This window comes from Malaclemys terrapin, chromosome 19 (genome assembly GCF_027887155.1).
Source record: "Malaclemys terrapin pileata isolate rMalTer1 chromosome 19, rMalTer1.hap1, whole genome shotgun sequence".
Classification (NCBI taxonomy): domain Eukaryota; kingdom Metazoa; phylum Chordata; order Testudines; family Emydidae; genus Malaclemys; species Malaclemys terrapin.
In genome coordinates this window covers 12,802,497-12,828,045 of record NC_071523.1, presented here as the reverse complement: position 1 = coordinate 12,828,045, position 25,549 = coordinate 12,802,497, and the positions used below count along the sequence as shown (strand labels likewise).

Below are 25,549 nucleotides of genomic sequence, written 5' to 3'. Positions count from 1 at the left end.
GGCAGGAAAATCCAGGCGTAACGCAATGTACAGGTGCCGTCTCAATGCTGCCGTATCTGCCAGACCACAACTTCGTGCTATTTCCTCCAAAAGAGTCTATCTGGAGTTCAGAGTTATGGCTCTTATTCTAACTCCCCACATATGATCATCATCATCAGTGATGTTCCTGATATAGCCTGTCTGCAACCCTTGCATAAAAACAAGGTATGTCTGCAACCCATCCGTACACACTGCTAGCTTCAGAAAGAGCTGCGGACAGATGGCTGGATTAACTCTCGGTGGCAGTTGGCGTCCAGACATGTGACAGTCTGGCTTGTGGCACCGAAGGTGGTTTAGACACCACGAAGTATACCTGGAAACAGAGCTCATTAGACCAGATCTCTGAACTGTAAGAGTGCCTGGCAGTTCTTGTGACACACAGACACAGCTGATCAAAACAGCATTTCGCCAGTGGGCTGCAGCCAAATGCTTGCATCCACAGGATGTTGGAGAGGAGCAGAGGGGAAGAGTTGTGGGGAAGGTCAGGGCTGCAGCTGCAAATTAGGGACATGGGAAGGGGCTTTTGCTAAATTTCTCAGCAATCTGGCAGAGATGCAGTGCAGTACTAGTTTAATGGGATCTTAAACGGCCAGGGCTGTATCCTGGGGAGATGGTCTCTAATAGTTCACGTCCCTGCCGCTATTTAAAGTGACCTAGCTCTGGCGAACTCACTGAAATATCCCCATGTCCTTATTTCCCCTCTTATCACTATTAAAGGTGCCTTCTAGAATATAAAGCTGCTAAACTTGCTCGCCAGAAGTCATTCTGCAGAGGTGCTTATCCCTGGGCCTTGGTGTTTGAGGGGAATGGGCTGGGAGTTCTGTTGGGGTTTCTATTCCTGGCTGTGCAAATGACACTGCTGGGAGACACTTGGCCAAGTCACTTAACCTTTGCGCCTGGTTCTCCCTCTCCTCCAATCTACCAAAGGGTTATCATGGTGGCACCTGGCCTACCGTAGTGGGATCCTTCTTGTGCTTTGCATTGGACACAGTGAGATGGTCTTTGCCCCAAAGAGCTCACAGACTAAATAGACAAGACAGATGATGGGAGGAGAAACGGACACACAGAGGAGAAGTGACTTGGCCAAGGTCTCGCGGCAGATCGGAGCCCAGGATAGAAAACCCACCTCTTTCTATCCATTAAGCCACGCTGCCTCTGGTGGTCTCTGGAGTGGTGGAGGCATGTGTCTTTACAGCACTTTGAGCAAAGCTTGCTGCAGCCTGAAATATATCCTCGGGTGTGATCACTTTATTTAAAACAAAAAAACTTCTTTGGGCGGGGGGAGGGGGAACAGTGGTTTGGCTCAGCACCGGAGACAATGGAGTACGGGGCAGGGGTGTGTGAACCATCCTTATTTAAAGAGAGAAAATCCAGTTACAGGTGGCGCTACAGTTTGTGGCGACCCGTGTGTATTGTTTCTGATCTGGCTGCAGGTAGCCAGTGCTGGTTTGCCTGAGAACCATTAACATGGAATCCTGTCTTCCGGCACTGCGCCGTTTCATGCCGGTGCTGTTCCATCAAAGGAGGAAAGAAAACGAACGTGCTCCCACTCTGCACCCTGTCTGAGAAGCAACTGCCGTAAAGGTGCTCTGAAACGTACATACTCGCTTAGAAAGAAGCCGGATCCCATGTCATTGCCAAGAGGACCCTGGCAGCATTTGACAGGATACAAACCCATCCACATGTGTCAGTGGTATCTATAGCACTAACCTGGATGCTTAAGCGCCAAGCGGATATTGTCCTAAATGGGACAGAGTGAGGGGGAAAAATGATCCCTTGTGATCTTGAAAGCCGTGAAAATATATCAGCTGCCTGTAGCTGAACTTCAGGGCTTGAACAAGGTGGTTTTTATAAATGCAAGTTTTTTATAATCTCCTACACTCGGGGGCAAAAGCCACCCACTGACTGATGCAGATGGGGGATAGTTAAGAAAAATCTTCCTCATAAGTAGGGCATTGCGAGGATTAGAGCATCTTCCTCTGAAAAGCCTGATCTTGACCAGCATTGGAGATGGAGAGCTGGCCTGGCAATGCCACTGTAAAAAAAATTGTACAGTTTGAAACTTTTCTGTCCCTCTAGTGTAGATTTTGTTGCTATGGGGAGGGAATGGCTGGAATCTGCCTTCACTTAAGCAGGCTATTTTTAAGAGCCTTGAGGAAATGCTGTGTCTGTGCATGTGGTTTGATTTGCAGCTGGCACTGGCAAGGAATATGAGTTTTCTTGAGAGCTGCAGATAATCTAGTGACCTTCTTGGCACATCTGCTAAACTTTGTGATGCGGGATTCCCCTTAAAGCTTTTAAGATATGACCAGGCCTTTGAGACCACTAGCAAATGCCGATATGCACATTGCATCCAGGAGTTTGACTTTAACTGCCACTTGCAGCTGGCCTGTATAATCCAGGGGAGCATCTCTTGCAGTAGCAGGAAACCACCTTCTTCCAGACATGTCTTCCCGAGTACAAACCTTCAACAAAGCAAATGTTTTTGTCTCAGCTATTGGAACTGAGTTGTGCAGAACTCCCCTGATGACCACAATGCTTCAGAATCTCTTGACTGGAGGTTTAAGATTAGATTTTTCTTTTTCCCCCTAGAAGCCATTCCCTAGGAATTATTTTGAGGAAGTTCTCTGGCTTGTGTTGTACAGGAGGTTAGACTAGATCACAGTGGTCTCTTCTTGCCTTGGAATCTATGAATTATTCATCCTCTTCCCTGGTTGTAGAGGTGCTTCAAGACTTTCTTGTTGCTAGCTGCAGAGCTTCATGGCTGTGTTGGGTCGGAGGAGAGTGGAAACTTAACCAGGAGATTGGATTCCTGTAGGTGGCTCCTCCGTTATGTGGCTTTATGCAGATGTTGACGGGAGCGAGGGTGGGCCTAGCTAATTCCGGGTGCTGGCTTATTTGAGTTCACAGCCCTGCTATGGTTGTGTTTGAAAATTGAACAGTTTGAGGATGAACCACAGCGCATGAGATGTCCACAGTGCATTTCACATGCTACCCAAAATGCACCGCTTTTGCGAAGCTTCTGCTTGGAGGACCCTTCTTAGACCCATTTTATGGCACTGCTAGGACCTGGAGCAGTTTAAAAGCCAGCTGTTTTACAAGGTCGAATTTTCTGAAAGCCCCTGCCCAGGAGATGGCCTTTCTCCTCTTTCTGAAAAGATACCCCTCCTCGTACCTGTAGTGGAGACCTCTCTCTTAGAGGAATGAGGAATCAGGTACATCTCTCACTCAGCATCTAGAAGAACTGGAATCTAGCTGCAGAAGTCTGTAGGCATAGGGCCCACAACTTTGCAGAAGAATCTGGTGCTTGGCTTAGGAACGTGGGTTGCCAGCATTGCTTTTGGCAGAGTACTGCTCAGTTAGGCTGTAAAGAGGCTTGTTCTCCTCCATCCCCTGCAGATCTGTAGAATACAGCTGCTTGTCGGGGCCTCTGTTTTGGAAGAGGATTTTCTTGCTCTGTCTGTCTGCCAGAACGTGTGCCATCCCTCTTTATTGCTTTCCTCCTGCTCTCACATGCTAAGGCAGTTTCACTTTCTGCAGAGGGACCGTAACAGCCTTTCCAGCAATTGAACCTTCCTAGTCAAGCTGCTTCTGCCGGTGGTGGGGTTGGGGGAAGTTGCCCCCTTGGACAACTTCTTTTTGTGGTCTGTGAAGCAAGACTGAAGAGGGGCGGCAACCAGTGCCAAAAACTGGTGCCGGGCAGTGATGATTGTGCCTCCCCGTCTCTGCTGGGGCTGACTTGCAACACTTCAAAACTAGCGTAAACCGTGTTACTAATGCAGTGGTCTCTGTGTGCTACTTAGCAGCTGCCGAGGCAGCCTGTTCTGGGGCTGGCTAGCGTTTGCCGCACACCGACTAGCTTCCAGGGCAGCCGGCAAAGGCTCCTTCTGGCAGGTAGGTGTTTCAAAAGCGTTGATTAATTGTTAGCGGCAGGAGCTGGGACTTCGGAGATGTTCTGAGTGCAGGGGGTGTCTGTGCGGTGGGGGAGTAGCAGGACTGGGTCTCCTGACGTCGCCCTCTGATCTCCTTTGTGAGAGTGGACTGAGAATAAAAACACAGTGCTGGTAACTTTCTGCTGAGATCAAAGCTTAACTGTTGTGCAGATTTCAGTTGCACTAGTTTCACAGGGGAACTTGAGCGGTGTGCTTTCCCTTCTGGTTAAAATGTTGCTACAGTCGGCTGTGCTTTCAGTCCAATGCAAGAGGGTTTGTGCTCCTGGACGGTGCTGACTGCTGAGAGAAGGAAGGATTATTGTTGCTTTGGATTGAAGTCGCACTTGGGCATGTCTACATGGCAATCAAACACCTGCTGCTAGACCGTGTCAGCAGGTGTGTGTTTGCAGTGTAGATCCACCTCTAGAGGCCCTAGTTGAGATCAGGGTTCCATTGCACCTATTGGGTTCCGGGAAGGATCTCTTCTCTCTTCACCCACCCCCCAGCCTAAGGGGAGGATCCACAGGACCCGAAACCCAACTGATTTCGGGGGACAACTAATGAAATAAGAGGGACAGGAGTGCGGTCAGAGGGTCAAAAGAAGGGTTCCATTGTGCTAGGCGCTGTACAGACACAGTGAGGCCTTGGCCAAAACAAAGGAGTGATGGGGAAATTGTGTGTGTGGGGGGGGGGGGAGTCAATTGCCCAAGGAACAGATTGAGGGCAGAGCTGGGACTAGAACCAGGACTCCACACGCCAGTCCAGTGCCCTGCCCACTGGCCGTGATGAGTTCTTGGTCTCTAACAAGTAGGAAGAGGGACAGCGTTGACTTAGTCTTAGACCTAAAACAAACCAAAAGGACTTGGAAAATCCGATTCCTTTTTTTAAAAGACATAAGCCAGGGTTAAAGAACGGTAGAATGATGACAAGGCTCATACCAGGCAGTTAAATCATTCTCCTTTTTAAAAGCTTGGTTAAGTGGCTGTACACAGCATTTCCTCTCCCCCTGCCCCTCTGTATGGTGTCTCTGGATCTTAAGCTCTTTGGGGTGGGGCCAGGAGTTTCTCCTCACGCTCTGGGTGCTTTATAGATGCCTGACCTCTCCCCCGTAGAAACTCTGTGTAAATACTGTGGGAAGAGAGCGAGCCAGAGTAAACTCTCCCTCAAACCAACAGCCATAGAGCAAAACTTACACGGGAAGCCAGGGGATGGAGAAAAGCATGTTGGGGCCTCCGTGCCTGGTGACCTGGGAGGTGTCATCCGTTGCTTTGCAGCTCAGCTTGGCCAGAGCAGCTGTGCGTGGCTTTGAACTTCAGTTGTCCAAAACCTTTCGTAGCTGGCTAGAGTTGCCTTCGGCTTTTCCCTTTCTGCAGTGTTTGGTTCGTTTTCAGTTCCAATCTCCTTTGTCTGAGCTGGCACCAGTATGGCTCTGCTCCATGCAATGAGTGCATCGTAGGGGTCCACACTGGAGGTGCTTTCCTGTCCTAACATCCCTTCCTGCTGCTTCCATGTTTGGCAACATTGCTTGTCCCAGAGCAAATGGAGAGGTTCTGCTTTTTTTCCTTAATGCAGCTTTTAATATTTGCTTTAACCCTCTCGAGCGTAGAGAGCTCTGGGCAGGACTTACTACAAACTTGATAACCACAGTTCAGGGTGGGGTTGGGGTAATGGCACCAGCAATGTCTCTGTACTCCTTTGTAAAGCTCCCAGCACCAAGTCCCTGCTTTGTGCACTGATGTTCTGCAGACTTGCACTGCTTCCCACTTAGCTCCTGGATGGAGTTTGTCGTAGGATTTGACCCTTTAAAGCCCCATGTGGTTTGGAATGGGACTATCTGAAACGACCGGTCTGTGTGACAGCAATGCAGTTTGAGCAGTCATCTGGCTTTAGACAGAGCAGGGAGAGCTGGTGGGAGGACTTCTTGGGTGAGAGCCCCTCTTCCTGAGAACTTCTCCTCCTGGTTGTTCAGACGGCCCAGATTTAACTTTTATGGCACATGGCAAAGCTCAAAAAAGGAGAGCACAGTGGGTTGAAGGATGGAGTGGGTAGGGCATGTCTATGAATCTGTGGGGTTCCTCCTAGCCTGTCTGGAGTTTAGTAGTTAGACTTTTTTTTTCTCAGACCTTGTATAAATTATTGTGAAACTTCCGGACCCTCTGTGGGAGTGTTTTAAACAAATCAAAAGAAACTAAAAGCAATGGAGCGGAGTCTTGGGTCTTGCCTACACTACAGAACGTTGCCGTGTTGGGACAAAATTATGAACAGTCGAGTTTGTTGACGCAGGGCTGACCGCTAGCGAAGCGTCGGGGTTAGATCGTGGTGAGCATTGTCAGCTAACTCAGTTGGTCAGTTGCTTTCAAACTTGAACGCTCTGTAGTGTGGATGGGTCTAGATGGCCAAAGCAGGGCTGGGGTTTGGATGTGATGTTGGGGTGGAGGGGAATGTATGAACAGAGGCAAAGCGTGGCTTCTCAACATCTTGCATGCAGTGTATTGGTGATGAATCGTTGCATTAGCTAATGATTCAATGGGGAGGGCGAGGCTTACAAGTCCTTTGCAAGAAGTGCAGTTTAATTTGGGGCCTTAGAGGGTGGTTGCATAATGGGGCTGGGTTAGGGGAGGTGTTCCAGCCCTAGGAAGTGGAGATGGTGCAGGACAACATGCAAATGGAAGGCTGCATGCATCCCTTGGGAGAAGGCAAAGGAGGTTGTCAGGGAAGCAACGTTTGCATGACCTCGACTCTTAGTAAAACACAAGTTATTTGGGTGGAGAGGTGAGAAGATGGTCTGGATGTGCTCAGTGGTTGAGCCTGGCTGTTGGGGCAGCATTTCTGTCTAGGGGAGACAAGGTGCCAGGAAGACAGAGAAGGCTTTCTAGGTGGGATACCCTGTTCTCCATCTCCGCTTCCATTTGCACCTTTGCTGCAATCGTTCTTGAGCAGCCCCAAAACAATGTCCCTGCTCCTCTCTTGTGGTGTGAAAGCCCTTGATGGAGAAACGTCTCATGATCGCATTCGTGCCCACTCGCCAACATCATTTGTTTTGTAGCCTGACGCGTGTGTGTACCATGGGACGTTGCCAGTTGGTTCCTAGCAGCTAAACTAAAGAAAGAGCTAATGCTCTGAAAATAGCAGCGGATGTCGTTGCTGTGAGACTCCAAAGTTCTTAAATCTGTCAGGTTCCGAATAAAACCAGAATAACACAGGAGCAAAATGGGGCTTTAAAACTGTGGGGCCAAACGGGGCTGGTGGTAGTAGAGCAATGCAGAAATCCAGTAAGCACAGGCTGCATGAGCAATGGAGATCTTCCAGTGTGTAGATTCCACGGTGGTAGGCACCTTTATAGACCCCTGAAAATCTTTGTGGTGAAAGGTTTGTAGCTTTAAGTGCTTGGTGTCTTCTGACCCTTTTTCTCTAGGGCTGCCTGCGTCTCGTGCTGAGCTGTCTGTAGGGAGGCGTAATGCATAGCTCTGCACTCCCAGATCGGTAAGCCACCACTCTTAACAGTACAGGAGTCCAGTCCTCGGGACACAAAGCCGTTTGCACAGCAGAACTGTATTCTGGTCTGCTTTGTGCTTGCTGAGCACCATGGTGGCTGCTATACTTTAGTTTGAAAAGGCAGGCACTTTTCTTTTAAAATCCTGTTGGGGTGTAAGGAATAAACCCTGCCTTTGGGTAATCTGATTCCCTGCCAAAGCTGGCTCTCCTCAACTAGTGTTACTGCTTATAACTAGATGTCAGCTTGCACGGTGTTCGTCAATCCCTCTAACAGAGCTGACGGATTCTGCCTTAGCCTGTCAGATTGTAAAGGGGCCACATTCTACATGCATCTTGGAGCCATAAGTTAAGTAGCATCTCCTTGTGTTACTTGGACACTATCCAGTCTGACCTTCTAGAAGCCCCTTACTTGTGTTCAGTTCTCGCTGCTCCTTTCTGTTCCTTCCCAACCCAACCTTTTTCTCTCTCTCGTGTCCTGGCTGTAATGTCGAATCTAGTTCTTTGCTGCTTGGACCTGGCTAGCTCCCTAGTTCTTTGCCTCAGGAAAGAAAGGTAATGAAGCATGCAGTGACTAGTACTCATCCAAAGGTGGGTGAGGTTCTTTCAAGTTTCCAAGGGCATCAGCTTTCATTCCCAGCTGAAAGCTCCTTTCTCTCTTGCGACACCCCTACCCCATTTCTGGGGCAGCGGCTCTGTTGGGCACATGGTGCACAATGGAGTGTTGCAGTAGGTATATATTGTGATGCATTACAATACTTGCTAAATCCACAAGCCACGGTGTTCCGATTTGGCGCTCTCATTCTGTCCTTGGAATCCTTGGCTCAATTCAGTGTTACAGGTATGTAAAGCCCACCCTTTCTCTGAGCTCCACTCGGCTTCAAGCAGAAGCAAACCCTATCTACTTACGGATGAGCATGGGTGCAGTAACAGAGATTGCTGAAGGGAAGCTATTCCCAAGTGCAAGTTAAGTCAAAGACAAGGAGTGTATGAAAGGCTGCTGTAGATAACACGTACTGGAATCTAGTCTTGCTGGCACTTCCGTAGATGGAGCAGGGAAATGGGGGATTGTTTGCTCATTAGCAGAGTACAGAAGTACCCTCTACTCTACTCTCAAGTCTGTCTTGCTTCAAAATGGTCTGCACCAGATACTCACTGTTTGGCAGGCTGGATTGTAGCTTCTTGTCTGTTGCTGTCACGTGGACTATTGCATTCAGGAAAATCTCTGCATCTCCTTTTCTGCCAGTGTTTTGATCCTTCATCATAGAGTTTAAGGCCCCAAAGGATCACCAGATCATCTCGTCTGACATCCTATATATCACAGGCCACCAACACCACCCAGCAGATGCACACCGAACCGAAACCAGACTCTAGCATTCAGCCCATGTGAAACTAGATTACTATATGCCTCAGGGAGAGAATAGGAGTGACCCAGGTGCACCAGTGCCAGAGGCACCTGCATTGGCAGAGAAGTGCTAGGAAGGCAGATTAGAGACCTAAATATCTGCAGATTTAATCAAGACTTAGTGTTGCCACCTATTGGAGTGAAGTGGAATGAGATTCCCGGGGAGAATGAGGCACATATTTTAAAGAGAAGCATTGAGCCAAAGAAAGGGGAACATCATTAAAATTGTTCTGCAATTGGTTAGTGACTTAGCTGCTTAGGCAGTCAGCAAATGCTGGAGTGTGATTTAAGCAGTCCTTGCAAGTTCCCTAGCTCGTCTTCGGGTGCCCCCGTGGATAATACTGGATGATGTCTGACTTATAGTAATTAGCCTCCATTTCAAATTGTTCATTACCAATGTTATCAGCCCTGTTCTACAGGACTGGAGTTTGTTAAAGCACTTCTGTCTCGTAGGGCAGAGGTCCCTGAAGAGAGCCCAATATAGTACTTGAGATGTAGGATAGGTCTTGTTGTTTCATTGACACTGTCTCTTAAATGGTGAAGCATACGGCCTGTGCAACACCATAGCAGAAAATGGGTGGGCATCTAAAGGTGAGAAACAAACTGTTCTAAGAGGCAGCTGCTTTTTCTTTCATAGTTGCCTAACAAACTAGGGCAGGCTTGACTGGGAGGTTGGGAGTGGTTTGTTCCCTAAGAGCACACCTCCAAGAATCTGACGTTCAGCTCACCGGGCAAAGGTAGAAGAGAATGTGGAAGATCTTCAGGGCCAATGTACTATGCCAGCTGTGGAACTGGCTTCTCAGAGATGGAACTTTGGGGGTTAGTCTCAGAAAGCTTGACAAACTCTGTGTGTGTGTGTGTGTGTGTGTGTGTAAAAAGAACAGGAGTACTTGTGGCACTTTAGAGACTAACAAATTTATTAGAGCATAAGCTTTCGTGGACTACAGCATACAGACTAACACGGCTGCTACTCTGAAACCTGTGTGTGTAGTTTAGCAAACTATGCAAATAGCCACAGAACTGCAGCAACCCTGGACCGCAGGCACCTAAAATAGCAGAGTAGTCTCAGCAACTTCGTTAGCATAAAGCTTAGGCGAAGCTGATCAGTCTGTCCATGGTAATGCCGACGCACGTTACAGCCCTTCCTTCCCCCCATTGCCTCTAACTGAAGTGCTGCCGCTTATGTCCGGTAACCTTTTTTTTTTTTTTTTTTTTTTATACAAGATCTGATTCATGCACTGTGATTTTTTTTCCATGCCAGATGAGGTCCTGGTCATGAGTAACTGTTGTGACTGTTAGCTGGCAGGAATTCTGGGTGATTGCCTCACTCCAGGAAATGTTAAAATAACACTTTTTTCTTAGAAAGCTGGTTCCCTCCCCTCCCATATTTTTATTTTCCTAATAGCCGCCCCTACTCTGGCGGCTCATAAACAGAGGGTTGCTTGTGTAGCCGAGTGAGAGCAGATTTGCTTGGGTGGACACAATGCCACAGAGCGGTGCACGAGGGTAGCTGGTCTCGAAGCAGATAGGCTCTTCTCAAAATGAGTCTGTCTGAAGCTTGGAAGGAAACTGTTAAGCTGTGCAAAGAATCCTGCTTCTCTCTCCGGACTCGGAGTCTGCTTCTGTCTCCCTGGGAAGAGCAGCTGCCCCAGTGATGCAGAGAATTGGAGACGAAACGTACAAGGAGGGTTTTTGTAACTGCTGTCTGGATTCCAGTAACTCAATGGGAGCTCTGCTGCCAAGCGTTGCTGGAATGTGGGCCTCCTGAGGCTGGGCTGAGCCTGTTTGCCTGCTCCTTCAGCTCTGCAAAGTTGGACGCTTCCAAGGTACTTCACAGTATTGAGGGGTCGGACTAGGGAAGTGCTGGGGGTTTGGGGGACAGATTCCTCTCCAGACCTGTCCCAGCGGAGGGTGCGCTCTCTAACTCTGCCCACTGATCAGAAAATGGTTTGTAGCCATTGGGGGCTTTCCCTTACTGCCTGGCCTCTCCCTTTTTTGATCACTGAAATAGCTTTATTGCTGTTGGGAAGTAGCCATGTTTAAAGCTTTTTCAGGAGCTGCGTTTCAGTGCTGAGCGGAGGAAGGAAAAGCTATCAAGGAGCCAACCTCGCCTGTGCGTTTGCCTTGTGTAATCTTTTCTCCAGAGGGTGCTTAGAGCCCAGAGGATTCCCTCCCACCCCGAGAGCCTTGTCACCCACGGCAGGCAGCCAAGGAAGGCTGGATCTCCCGCGCCCTTTGCCAGCTATAGCTACTCCAGGGAAATCCATGCAAGTCACTTCCCCACTTCACATGAGCAAGTGCTTCCTCTGCTGTGCTCTCAGCCCTTGCTGAACCAGCGAGTGGGACGCAGGGTAGCATAGACCTCCGGCTCTGCCAGCCAGCCCTGTAATATCCCAGCAAGCACTAGACATCTTCGCAGATTGGGATCAGGTCTTCAGGTTTCCCCTGAGAGCACGGTGTTTAGGAAATAAAACCCTGAAGGGAGACCCACTGAAACCCAGCCTGCTCCTTTACTACTCCTATAGTCCTATTTCAGCCACCTTTATTATTTAGTGGCAACTGCCTCTGTTTGGAGGTTGGTTGTGTCTTATCTATTGCAAAATAAGACTAGGGGATCAGGATGGGGAGGCTTGTGCTGCTAAGAACTAGCTAAATACCGAACATGCCGTAATCCCTGGACCTTGCCTTAAGCTTCAGTAACCAAGTCCAAATAAGCAAGCTCAGTTCTCCTGCCAGAGCAGTCTCCCCTGCAAGATGAAAGCAAGCTCCTTCTAGGCTCTAAATGCGACTTCAATCCCTCTGAACTTGGACCTACCTCTGGGAATCGCTTTGCTACAAGGGCTCAAATAGGCGCAGTAGTTGCCTGGGGCTGTTTAGGGATTTTTCTTTGCAGAATGTTAAATGCTTTGTGTGTTTTGGCTCCTTTCTGGGCAACTGTAGAGATTGCTTTGACTGTTGTCCAGTTGGAATGTAATTCCAGGGCCTTTCTAAGTGTCTGGAAAGATGCACACAGGTGGATGGTCCTGGCAGTGGCTGGGGTGTCTCGTGCCACTTGCATCCATGAGCGTATAGGTTGGGGCTGAGAGGAAGCAAGGCTATGCTCGCTAAAAGCCGTATCTGCTACAACTCCATTGTGGATTCAGGACCATCAAGGAATTTCTTAATCTCTGCCACTATCTTGTATCAACGCTTGTGCCCATGTATGCGGCATACAATAGAGTATTTAGCAGGAGTGATTGGGGATTAAATGCAGGGGATACCTATGGGAAGGCAGCATATTAGAGAAGCCCTGTGTCTAAAAGTTTTAGCATGGCCCAGTGACAACAGGGTGGTCCAGTCTGTGTAACCCAAGGGAAAACCACAGCTTCAGTGTTTTCAATGACGCCCACAAAGGGCCAAAGTCTGGGTTTCTCGATGCATCGTATATCACCGTACGTAGACTTGTGTCCTCCTTGCAGCTCGTGAGAGGCTGGGCGTGCTTAAATTTTTCCAGCTTCCTTATTAAACCTCGCCTACATGAGTTGCCTGGCAAACTCCCAGTCCTTACAGTATGTCCACACTGCAGTTAGAGGTGAAATTGCATCGTGTGGAGACCGACCTGAGAGAGCTTTAATCCAGCTATTGCAAGTCCCAGTAGTGGTGAGGCTGCAGCAGCAAGGACTTCAGCATCGGCTAACTGCCTGGGTACCCCGGGTCCCAGACGGGTTTAAGCCTCTGTGCTGCGGTGGCTTCGCTGCTCTTGGTGCTCTCACTTGCTAGATTAAAGCTGGCTCAGGTAGGTCAGTATATGTGGCAGTCACACCTGGTCCTGCAGTGTAGACAGAACTTTTAAAGGTTCCCTCTAGAACACACTGCAAGTTCCAGTGAGTGGTGGTCCGGTCTCTGTCTGTGCAGGGCACGTGAGCCCCCCTAGGTGTGACCTTTGGTCTGACAAGGAGGTGCTGGAAATCTTGTTTATGGGTGATGTGCTAATGTTTAACTCTAATGTTTAACTCTCCTTGTTTTTCTTTCCCTCCATTAGGCAATACTGACCAGTGCACATCTTGATAAGGTCTCCTAGCAACCTCTTCTGCAGGGCTGAATGACAGCGGGAGGGTAATTGATGAGCTTGCCCTGGGAGTCTCTAAATACGTGAAATCAAAACACAAGATGGGTCAGAAGGTCACTGGCGGGATAAAGACTGTGGATATGAGAGACCCTGCATACAGGCCACTCAAGCAGGAGCTCCAGGGGTTGGATTACTGCAAGCCCACGCGCCTGGACTTGCTATTGGACATGCCTCCGGTCTCGTACGAGGTCCAGCTGCTGCACTCATGGAACAACGATGACCGCTCGCTGAATGTCTTTGTGAAAGAGGACGACAAACTAATATTTCACCGGCATCCGGTGGCTCAGAGCACAGATGCCATCCGAGGCAAAGTTGGATATACGAGGGGACTGCATGTGTGGCAGATCACGTGGGCCATGAGGCAGCGGGGCACGCATGCCGTGGTAGGGGTGGCTACGGCGGACGCGCCCTTGCATTCTGTAGGGTACACGACCCTGATAGGGAATAACCATGAATCCTGGGGCTGGGACCTTGGGCGGAACAGACTGTACCACGATGGCAAGAACCAGCCGAGTAAAACCTACCCTGCCTTCTTAGAACCGGATGAGACTTTCATTGTGCCGGACTCTTTCCTGGTGGTCCTGGACATGGATGATGGGACCCTGAGCTTCATCGTAGATGGGCAGTACATGGGTGTTGCTTTTCGAGGACTTAAAGGGAAAAAACTGTATCCAGTTGTAAGCGCGGTGTGGGGGCACTGCGAAATACGGATGCGCTACTTGAACGGGCTTGATCGTGAGTATAACCCTGTGCAAATCTCTGCATGCCTTCCTAGCCCCGCTAAAGAGATTGAACCACATAGCCGCACTCTCTTCCCAATAGCTAGTGAGCTATGTACCTGAAAACTGTGACTCGTGCAAACCGAAATGAAGCCGGTTAGGACAGCAGGGTCTGTTCGGGCAGCAAAGGGTTAGGGGGAGGATGGGGTTTCTACTCCAGATTAGTCTCTGCTGATGGGCTGTGTTTGGAAAGACCAGTATTGTTTCTAACTGGATCTGGTGCAGCTACCAGTCAGCCAGATTATGTCCCTATAGCAGGGTAACCCCCACTGGTCTGGGTACACATCAGCATACGGAGCCTCAAATTAGGAAAGCAGTTTGATAGTAACTAGGTGACTGTATAGGACGGAAAGTGTGGATTTTGGGCAGCCATGCGGAGAGGAAACCTACGGCTGGGACTCCAGCCATCTGCATGAAGTCTATCTGGAAAACTGATGTTCTCTTCCTCCTTCTCTTTACTGCTAGAGTCTCCAGAGCCTTACTATGGATTTAGGCCAATGGACAAGGCAGAATCCTGTAGCTTTTCTGTAGCACGCTTTACCTGAAAGGTGACCTTTCCTCCACGTACTCTTTATACAGGAGAACAAGTTTTAAACTTGCTCTGCAGGCAGGTGTGTAGGGAGCTGTGCAGTCATTAGCCTGGAACCCCACCTTTCAGCAACTAGCTTTCTGTCCTTTTCCCTTCCAGGCTAAGGAACGCTGTTGAACAGAGTGGGGTTGGGTATTGTGGCCAGGAAAACCTTCGTAGTTCTGACTTCTCAGTGTAAACTCAGGATGGCAGTTGGTCACCAAGCTTAGTACAAGCTTCCCAAGTTCAAATTGGTCCTGAAAAAAAGCCTGTCTGTCTCTTTGGGACAGAGGTTCCCAATTGCACCAGAATGGGACTTAGTCCATTCGGAGGAATGGCTTAACCTGGATTCACTGCTACAGAAATTTGTCAGGTTTAATATGGGAAGGATTAGCATGTTCACCCCAAGCCCCAGAGTAGCATCTGTCTTGTATTGTTGCAAGGGATTATAGAATACTTTCTTCCTGTATTTGGGGGTAAATATACTTCCTCTTCATCAAAGCCATGCAAAGGTCACCCAGGGCAATGATGGAGCCCTTTCAGAATCAAGTGTAGTATTAATTACAATTAATGAATTATGAATTATTTAAGCAGGATAGTTCACTTCTGTAGAACGAAGTGCAAGTGCCTAATACTGCAGACTTGACTCTCCTTGCTACTGTAGCTATTAAATTAAGGCAATGGGTGGTGTTTGTATTGTAGTCCCCCGGGAGCCCCAGTCATGGAGCAGGATTCTGTTGTGCTAGGGGCTATACAAACCGACCAAAAGGGACAATGTTTTTGAACAGTGAGATTTTTTTTTTTTTTCCTTCCACTCTGCATTAAAACTCCTCCTAGTTTTTGCTACCCAGGTTGGCCTGCAGAGACTGAATCTTCCAGCTTTGGTGTTTCTGCTGCTCTATTATCTAGCCAAACCTGGCAACCAATCGACATGCAGTAGGGTATTCCTGGCCTGAGACAGAGCCAGTGCTGAGTCACAGGCATTGGCGTGAAACATTTGGGGGTGTGTGTGTGTGTGTGTGCGCGCTAATTTTCACTTCTCCTAATTTGCCCTGCTGTAAACACCTACCGTTCAGTCTCTTGATTTTCAAATTTAGTGGCCCTGAGCAAACCTGGCCAATGGTGCAGCTGGGTATTTAGCAAGCTCTGAGCTTTTACATGACTACAGAGACAGCTGCTGATTAAACATATCCAAACTCGTGTATTTTTACTCTACACTTTCAGTGCACTGTAACTGAGATCTCCCTAATGACAGCCCCCCAACCCTCGCCCCCGGTACCTCTCACAGCAAAACATTGTCTTAGCTGTGACCCATGTCGAGCAAATGCTTGGCTCAAAGGAAGAGCTTTGCCCTGCACATCAGAGAGGAGAATTCCACAGCCCAGGACCCTTCCTCAAAAACTCTGCTGTTACTCCTCACTTCCAGGTGCCGTTGGTTGGAGAGAGCTTTCCAGCTAAGCCTGATAGCTGTAGCAGCACTTTGGGGATGGTTAGTCTCATAGGTACCTAGGTCCCAAACCGTGTGGACGTAGGTAAAGCAAAACAGGCATTTCAAATTACATCCAGGAGCAGACGGGTAGGGATTGGAGCACTGATATTGTGTATTCCTCTCCTTCTAAACAGTGATGGGACTAGACTGGTCTAATTTTGAGGTGGCCTAAATCGAGTTTTGTGACACAGGAACACAGATTCTTGTCTGCACTGTGGTCTTGGCCAATCACCCTATCAAGTCTTCTGTATCTGAAAGGAGCCAATGGCAGGGCAGAGGCAATGGCTGGGAATGCTTTGTATTTACTTTACAGGCTAATAAATGAGCAAGAGCCCTTCACTTGCACTGGTTTCAAGGGTCCAGGCACAGGGCAAGTGTGTGTGTGAAGTAGGGAAAGGCACTGGATAAAGGTCCGATGTCTCATCTCCATGTATGAGAGGTGCCCCTTCAGGATGCTGGTGCTGAAACTTGAAAATGCACACTGTCAATGCTTTCCGTATAGACTGCCTTCCACAAGTAAACACTACCATCTAAAAACCAGATGGTCCCTCAGCAGCTACTTCCTCCAGCCTCCTTGTCTCTAATCAGGCTAGCTGAGAGCATGTCCAGACGGGTGCCCAACCCTGGAGGCCATGGGATCAAGCATTTGAATAGAGAGCTCTTGGCAGTGGTGCCCTACCACTCAGAAGGGATTCCAGCTCTCACTGCTGCTATCCAGTATGGCCTAGGGGAGGCAGTCGTTCAGGTAGCTGGGTCCCAAACCATTCAGCACCATAGGGGTGAAGCCAGTAGGTGGCCAATATAGATTGGAGTTCTCAGCACAGAACTCCACATAGCAAGCAAACAGTCACGTTCTGTGTCTGCTTCAGCTGGAGTGGGTTCCAAGATGTAACATACCCAATATGGGGCTACTGGAGCCCAGCCTTGACCGTGGGTAACGGTAACAGAGTCAGAAATGGTCAGACACCAGCTACCAGGCACAGATAGAACAGCTCCTGAGTGTAGTTGTACTGGAGTACTTAGTAATGATCCTGGGTCTAATGACACCATGCTCATGAACCTGCTCCACGAGCAGTGGCTGCGTTCTCTGGGTCAGCATGGTTTGTTCTTCTGGGTGTTTAACCCACCAACAGAAGTTCATTCCTGGCTCCTGTGGAGCGGGGTGGTCTTTACAGGACTGTTTTGGGGTTATCTGCACAAATAACTAACGTAGTTAGTGCGATTTAGCTGGATTAGTTTGCATCCAAAGTGTCTTTGAAGGCCACGGCATTGGCATGTTTCTATTGCAGTGATGCCACGGGACCCAAGGAGGAGGGTCAGGGCCCTATTGTGCTGAATGCTGTGTAAACAAAGACGCAGTCCTTGCCCCGAAGAGCTTACAGGTGAAAGGACAAATGAAGTTCATTGGGATGGAGCCTGGAGCGGGAAGTAGAGAATCAAATGCACAGTGTGCACTCTGGCCTTTTAAAATGACTTATAAAGAGTCATGTCCCCATATGCCTCACCATGTAGCCATTAATTAGCTGATTTACCAGCACTGCAGCTGAGCTGCATCTCGAGAGAAGGATTGGGACCTTCGGGGTTGGTGCAGGGAAACCCTAGTATGGACAGAGGGGTGGATCCTAGTGGAAAGCTCAAAGACCAGTCGGTGGACAAGGCTGGCATCGCTGGCTAGGTGGAGAGGCTGCTTGATGGGCAGAGAGGTGTGGTGTGCCGGGGGGGAGGGGGGGAGGAGGGGAGCAGAGATGTTTAGAACCTTGAAAGGAAGGGTTGGAATCTTGAACTTGATCTGACATGCAGGGCACTGAATTTTGAAATCAAGACTGGATGTCTTTCTAAAAACTACACCCTAGGAATTATTTCGGGGAATTTCTCTAGCCTGGGTTACACATGAGGTCAGATTAGAGGTTCCCAGTGGTCCCGTCTGGCCTTGCAATCTATGAAGGGATTCTGTCCGAGCTGCTAGGCAAACTCTGCCACAGTTTTGTCAATGAGTATTGGGAGGCTAAAAGGTGGAAGCAATGGCTACAATAATCTGAAAACGAGGTGTGGGGGGGTAGACCTGAATGAGAGTGTCGTTGCTCTGGACAGAAAGGGAAGGATGGATCTTAAAACTCCTATGGAGTGGAAAGCGTTAGAGGAGAGATGCAAGAGGGATTTTTTTTTTTATTATTTTTTTCTGGAATGATCCTGGAAGGGAGCACGAATGCAGTGACACTTATGGTCAGAAAATGGACTAAAAACTTTGCCTCCCATCTGTTGGCAGTGGCAGCAGGATGAACAGGGCCGATAGCTTAATTTGGCTTGTTCCAGAGGAAGCGAGCGCTGTTGGCATTAATCTGTAGTCAGCTCCTGAAAAACTGACACTGGTTGACCAAGATTTTCAAAGTCCCCATTTTGGGGTTCCCAGCTGGAGCCTGGATTTTTAGATGCTGGTGAGCTTTTTTGTTTGTTTGTTTTTCTTGTTTTTAAATCAGACCCTCTTAAAGGTTCTAGTGAGACCGCCCAAAGCAGAGGCATGCCTAGTCACTTTTGCAAAACCTTGACCCTTATTTAGTGCTATCCAGATGAGCTTGGAAAACTTCATCAAGAAAAACTCCTGAAAGTTCAGATTCTTTTCCTTATGTGCAGCTGTAACTTTGGTTTCTGCTGTCTGCCCCATCAGAGCACAAGAAACCAGTCTTTCCTGTGGAGAATAGTGAAATATTCCTAGTAAATATTCATTTGTATTTTAATCTGTTGTGGCAGCTCGCTCAAGTTAAATTTTATCTCCTACTTGCTGTTCATGCATCTGAATGCAGAGCGTTCTTGAGTTTGGCCTACAGAATCCCAAACTTTTTCAGGGCTATGAAATTGCTTAGATAGCAGAATTGTAACCTGGGAGGTAGGGAGATGGCAGTTTGGATCTTCTGTCTCTAAAATATCAAATCTGAATCTCAACCTCCTCGATTTCCTGGGCTCACTGTGCTGGAAACTTGGCCTTCGTAGAGTCTCCTCTTCCTGAGAACTAGAGATAGCAGCTCTCTGCTGCATTGACGTGTATGGAGCCATAGGTGCATATGCAATCGTTTGATATGAAAAACATTTCCCCAACTCCTCATTGCTGGGGTACTGCCGTAGTCGGTCAAACCTAACCTGAAAATGTAACTGTGGAGCTAAAATGAAGCTGGGCTTTTGACTAGCTTTTCCACATTGGGTGGGTCTTAATCCTGGTTAGTGAAGCCAGCCACTCTTGTGCTTTCTCCTTTTCTGTATTATTAAAGACATTTTGCAAGAATTGTAGTTGCAGATCTTCCAGTAGAGTTTGGTCTGTCCCCAGTCCTGGGAGCACTCTCTGGGGTCTATGACATGGGCTTGCCCCCTTTAATAGAGGTGTTGAAACCTGGTTTGCTGGGGACATTATGTAGGTGGCTTGGTTCTCATCTGCCCACCAGACACTGAAGTCCTGACCTAGGCAAGTGAGCTCCACTCGCTCTTTGGGGGTGACTTCATGTTAGGCTTTGGATTTTTCTCAAGGTGGCTACCATTAGCCTCTGATGGAAACTGCGGTCTTGAGCTACGTCATTGGAAAATCTCCTTGGAGAGGAAATGGGCTAGAGATCTGCTGCAGTGACGGTTTTTGGGGGGGTGGGGGGTGGGCAGGGTTGCCTGCAGAAGAGAAATTATTACTCACATCAGTGATGCCTGTTCAGTGCAAACACTGGCTTTAGCAGCCAGAACACCTGCACCCTTAATCGCGTGGCGCTTGCATTTCAGGAGGTGTTAACAGAATAGGAACACTTGAGCTCCACCATGGGGGATGCTGTGCTGGCACAAGGAACGTGCCCAATCCACCAAGGATGCATAGAAAGACATCCCAGTAGAACTGGCGGTGTGAGCTCTAAATAAAGCTGGCTCGCTGCTGAGGGCTATGAAACCTGCTGCATGGATACTGAACTAATGTGTGCGGGTGTATAGTCCCATGTGGTGCTGCTGGATCAGGATTCAGGTTGAAGGTGAAATCTCTGCTGAGGTGAGCAAATCTAGTGACTTGTGAACCTTGATGGAGCTGGCCTGTCCGTATTTTGGGAGTGGGGAGGTCAGAAGTAAGCATGTGAAGGCTTCTGGGGTGCCTAGAAATGTGAAGAACAGTACAGTGCTTTGGGGTACCTAGAAATGGTAAAATCATACTGCAACATGCAGTCCTGTGTTTAAACAGATTTCACAAAGGTTCCCACATTGTGGCGTCTAAAACGGGGGATCTTCCCCCCCCCCCTTAACTGAATACACCTCCTTAATTACTTATAGGGGGATTCCAGGATCTCCTTTCCTGCTCTACCGTTGGTATTTCTAGGGCATGTATTACCTTCAGTGCTTGCTGCAGATAGTTCACAGCTTTCGTGGCCTACTGGGACCCCCTGCATAGTAACCTAGAACTGCTGCCTCGCTTGCTGAGGGTGCTGGGTAGTCAAGGGCTCCTGAACAGACCAGGGCCTCAGTTTCTCTCACGCTCCTCTTGAGTGTGTTGGCTACCGTAACTAACAACGCAGCCACCGGGCTCTAACTCGTGTTCCGAGTTAACGTGTGGCTTTTTTGTCTTGCAGCCGAACCACTGCCTCTGATGGACCTGTGCCGGCGTTCTGTGCGGCTGGCTCTGGGCAAGGATCGACTGAGTGAGATCCAAGCGCTGCCACTGCCGGCATCCCTCAAGAGCTACCTTCTCTACCAATGACCTACAGGTTGAAGGATGCTGTGAGATCTGAAACAGAGGCAAATGATTTGGCGCTGACCCATTGGACCGTGGTCCTGCCAGCCTCCCCCCATCATCACTAGTGTTGGACATCCTCAGCCCAAGTACCTTCCTCCAGTGCCCAAACCAAATATGACCTTAAAATGGCCGTTTTCAAGTATCCTTGTTTCAACGACTAAGATGACCTTTGCTGATGAAGGTCACATCCCATCCCTGCATGCTTCCAAAAAAAACACCCCCAAAAACACAACCTTCCAGAATCTCTCTGCACATCCCTTGCTGCTTTCCTCACAGCTCCTGACAAACAGCTGTAGCGCATCCTTTGAATGCCTGAAGTCTAGGAGCAAATTCTGCCTCTTACTCGGGCTGAAGGAAAGTACATGAAGCTTGGACGGGGAAGCATTGAGAATTGCAACACGTCAAATGCCAGGTGCTAGAAGTGGAATGGCACGAGATGGGGGGGCCTTCTGACAAGCAAGGACGTAAATCACTTCAATGGGAAGTGAAGACACCAAAAAAACTCCACATGGACACTTTTTTTTTTTTTTTTTTTTTAACTTGGATAAGGTGGTTATGTAGCTGATGTCAATGTCGTGATACTGTCTCACCCTGTCTTAACTGTTACTTTATGTAGATTGAATCTTGTTTCTTTCACCATCACTTTCCATCCCTCACTCCACTTTTCCTGCATCTTGTCTGTCTTCCTTTTCACTGGCTGTGACGCTAGGGGCAAATAAGGCCTGAAGTGGATGGGGAAACCAATCTATTGAGCAGCCCCTCTGATGTTTGCATCTTCCCCCCCTCTTTCCTTGTGTTCACTTTAACCTGCAGCTTTTAGATCAGATGCCTGCCCCTCTCCATTGGCGGTCAGTTTCTTCCCCCGCCACAACTCGTTGGCATGCAATATCATCCCTGGAGAGCCAGCCACTCCAGACTGATTTGTTGATGGCAGATCCTTTACAACCACAGACCTCTCCTTTCCCATGTCTGCGTCATGCATATTCTAGTCCATGTTCGCGCCCCTGAAATGGATCTGCCAGGGAATCTTCTGCTTTGATAAGCTGCTTAGAGTATTTCAAATCGGAGCTTTTCAGTCTGCCATTGTCCATCAAGGTAATCTCCTCCTTGCTCTCTGGCAGGAACGACCCTCTCTCTCATCCCTGCTAGTGGACAGAGGGACGACCCAGGAGGAAGGGTGTGAACAGTGTGTTCTGCCTTACAGTATGTCAGCAGGCCAGACGTCTAGAGGGTGATGTGATGGAAAGTAGTTTGATGGGAGGCTTAAGAGTGCTCTTTTGATGCTTTGCATGCACAGCAAAGGGAACTAGCCTGAATTACAGTCAAGAAAAGAGGGGGAGAAGAACCATTGTGAGACTTTATTATTATTATTATTATTTTTTTTTTAAAAGGAGAAATCCTTGCACATCCCAAATAAAGATTCTCACCTCAGTAGCCAAAAAGAGAGGACCCAGTTCCCCACCGTCAACAGGAGCTGCTCTCTCCTGGCCTCTCCAAATAGCAGGCTATTAAGCTGCCTTCTCTGGGGTTATTTTGCACATTTCTTTTTTGTCTTGAAAAACAATGTTTGTGTGGTTTTTTTTTTTTTTTTGCTTCTGTTCTGTACAGGTACAAATGCGTTTATTTGTTGAAAATGTTTAATATATATTTGTGGTGTTTGTATAATCCTGTTTTAAACAGCTGCTGTAGGGTACCTTTTTAAAAAAAAAAAAAAATCTACTGGCATAGTATATTTTTTAAAGCACAGAATTGGTGCCAAGACTGGGTGGGGGTGCAGAGTGCCCCCTTTCTTTTTTTTTAATGTAACCTGGATTATTATTTTTATGTAGGGATTTGTACAAGCTTCTGTTACAGGGTGGGACACGTACAAAGTTGCACAAGAGAATTCAGCATGTACAGAGCCTAGCTTGATTGCCTTCAACTCTACCAGCGTCTTCCACCACTCCTTCTGCCCTGTTGTTTTTGTGCTTTTAGCCCCTCCTTTGTCTCTGCTGTCCCCAGTGCATTGCTTTGTACAGTTTTAAACTCTTTGCTTTCTCTTTTACAGCTGTAAATAATACTCAGTAACTCAATACAGAAATAAAGTTTATTAAATATTGAGCAGGAGTCCTGTTTTATTTGTGCCTAAGGGGGCCCTGCCAAAATCAGAGGCCAATTGTGCTCGGGTCTATGTACAGACCAAGAGACCTGCCCCAAAGAGTCTAGTCTGAATAGAACAAACAAAGATGAGAGCATGGGTTATGCCCATTTTACAGATCCCATTCTGAGGCTACCCAAAAAGTCTGTGGCAGAGCTGGGAATTAAACCCAGATCTCTAATCTATAACCCCCGGACCATCCTTGCTCTTCAGACTGAAACGCTTCTTCCCTACTCTCCCCCCCCCCCCCCTCCTTACATGCGGAGCTGTCATTACTAGTTGCACTTGTGCTCATCTGGTATGGGCTTGTGGTGGTGCTCCCCTGCTGAAAGCAAGGTGCCTGGCCGTGTTGGAGGAGACGTAGAGGTGACTGGGGAACAGGGTTGTGTGGATAGGAAGCTGAAGTGGTATCGGTGAAAGGCTGGAGTATCCTATTGTAGCTAGTGGAGGGGCCAGCCCCTATGCCCCCAGTGCCACTTTTCTTCCATCTGACCAGTGGAACCCCTCACTCTGTTCTCCAGACGCTGGGCTCCTTGCAATCCATTGCATGCTTCCTAGCAGAGGCACATAATGGACAACTATAGCCTCAGACGGCTCAGCTTTTTTTAATAGATTGTAAGGCCAGAAGGGACCATTCAATCGCCTAGTCTGACTTCCTGCGTATCATGAGGCAGGGAAGTTTTACCCTGTTACCCCTGCATTGACACCAACAACATGTTGGGCTAGAGCAGATCTTCCAGAAAGGCATCCGGTCTTTGAAGTGAAGACTCCCAAGAGTCTGAGACTCTACCATTTCCTTTGGTAGCTTGTGGTTATCATGGTAGTGTTGCACTGTTTCCACCTGTAACAGCAGGTACCATTTGAGTTCAGGTCTCCACCGTTTGTCACTTGGGTTCAAGCCTGCAGCCCTTTCGTTGCATGTAACTTCCTTCTGAATACTGAGTGAGAGGAGGGCTGCAGGAGGCAGGCCAAGAGAGTGGGGATGTGATGTATGAGAATTGCAGCACTTTTGTTTCCTTGAAGCATTGGGGATCTTCTGCGAACCAGTATGTTTAGACAACCTCATTAACTTCTAAAGGCTTATGGGACCCACATCTGCCAGTCATGCCTGGAAATCTCTACTGCACATGTGGCTGGAATGAATATCTCTGAGATGAGATGGCAGTTTTGGCAGGGAAGATTTGTTACTGGCCCTGTACTCAGTTCCTTAAAATGAACCAGGTTCACTCATAGATGCTTTTTTTTAAGGCCTTAAGGGGACTGTTATCTAGGTTGACTTCCTGCATAGCACATGCCAGAGAGTTTTACCCAGTGATTCCTGTATCAACCCCATAACTTCTGGGTGAGGAAAGATGATCTTTTAGACACTTGCAGTCTTGATTTGGACTTTAAGTGACTGAGAATCCACCACATTCCTTAAGTTCCAATGGCTAGCTAGCCTCTCTTTTTAAAATGTGTGCCTTATTCATGCTGTAGTGTAAGGGTAAAGAATCACCATGTATATGAGCAAAATTTAATGGGCAATACACCATAAATACGGGAGCATTTTTTTTTCCCTCTAGGGTTATTTGAGTGGGTTCCTGAAAGTTGCGAAGAAAAAGTGGAGGGGATCGGGAGAGGCAGAGAGGAAGAAATGGAGCGAGAGAAGGGAACTGGATAAATAAAGGAGATCATGATCTATTCCAGCCGGGCTCTTCTGAGGTTACATGGAAGTAGTGCGATTCCTGTTTCTCCTCATTCACTTAAATGAGGGTCTTTTGGATGGGGTGGGAAAGCTGAAGAGCAGTGCCCTGCCCCTGCAGGTTAATGTAGCACATGCTCTTGATGCAGGGGATTGATGGCTCTGGAATCTGTAGTGGGATGCACAGAGCCTCTTTCCTGTAGGCTGTTGACTCCTACCTAGGTCAGACCTGGTGGCGATGAACTGAGACCGTTTGCCATTAGATCTGTCTGGTATAGATGTCATTGCAGTTGGCTGTTGGAGGCCAAAAATTTAATTTGGTGGTGGAATCTGAATAACCCTCTTAGGCCTGGTGGGCCTCCAGGTCAAGGCTGAAGCATTTGCAAGGGGCAGTGGGTGGAAGTTTACACTGCCGCTGCCCACACAATACACTGAGGCCTTTCAGCTACAGGGCTCTTAACCTAGCACCTTTCACCAGTTCGAGCCGTTCCACTGTGATTTTTGACTCAAAGCACCGATGGGGATGCAGTTGGTATGATTAGTGCCCACTCCTCCCTGTGACTGCTTGAAATGACACTACAGAGGCTTTGGGGAGAGGTTTCACTCCTTGGAAAGAAAGCCCTGTCTAAAGAAGGTAGTTCCATGGTCCCGGAAGTGGCATCGTGCAATGCCAATGCCGTGGTGTTCGGGGTGGTTGCTCTGTCTAGTCCTTTCTAGAATTCTATAATGGCTATAAGGTGACCTTAGCTAATGTTGCAGTTTTTCCCTGGTAGACTACTGTGTATGCAACTTACTGGGCTGGGGTTGAGAGCACCTGTACTAATCTGGGGCAAGCCTTGCACCCTCTTGTGAGAGGGAGCACACCAGTGCCGTAGCTACCAAACTGGGCGGGGTGGGTGCGAGAGGAAAACGACCTCTTACAACTCCAGTCTGGGGAAGGGGGTCTGTAAAACTGAGCTCCAATGAAGGTTGCAATACACCAGAAACCGCTTCTGCCCGGGGCAGGGGGCAAATGCAAGATAAATGAGGGTTGGGAGGGGAGGGGGCGGGAGGAAAGCGCTAGTGAAATGATGCTCAGCAAAGGCAGCCTGCACACATGGTAGCGATTAATCTCTGCATCTTTCTCATGCTGCAGGTACCGGGGATTCGAAGAGAAATATTAATTTCTGACC

General features: G+C 48.3%; 1 protein-coding gene across 2 annotated transcripts in view; it reads left to right on the top strand.

Moving 5' to 3' along the window:
• The window catches only part of SPSB1 (splA/ryanodine receptor domain and SOCS box containing 1), a 71,731-nt gene extending 49,072 nt beyond the window's left edge, over nt 1-22,659 (top strand). Inside the window, exons 1-3 of one of the 2 annotated variants that reach the window (XM_054009123.1) lie at nt 10,328-10,694; nt 12,890-13,711; nt 20,396-22,659. In XM_054009123.1, coding sequence (XP_053865098.1) covers nt 13,018-13,711; nt 20,396-20,523 — 822 coding nt within the window. In that variant the 5' untranslated portion in view covers nt 10,328-10,694; nt 12,890-13,017 and the 3' untranslated portion in view covers nt 20,524-22,659. Of the gene's footprint in view, nt 1-10,327; nt 10,695-12,889; nt 13,712-20,395 lie in introns of those variants that run through there. The other variant, XM_054009122.1, reaches the window with a different exon arrangement.
• The last annotated feature ends 2,890 nt before the right edge of the window (nt 22,660-25,549 follow it).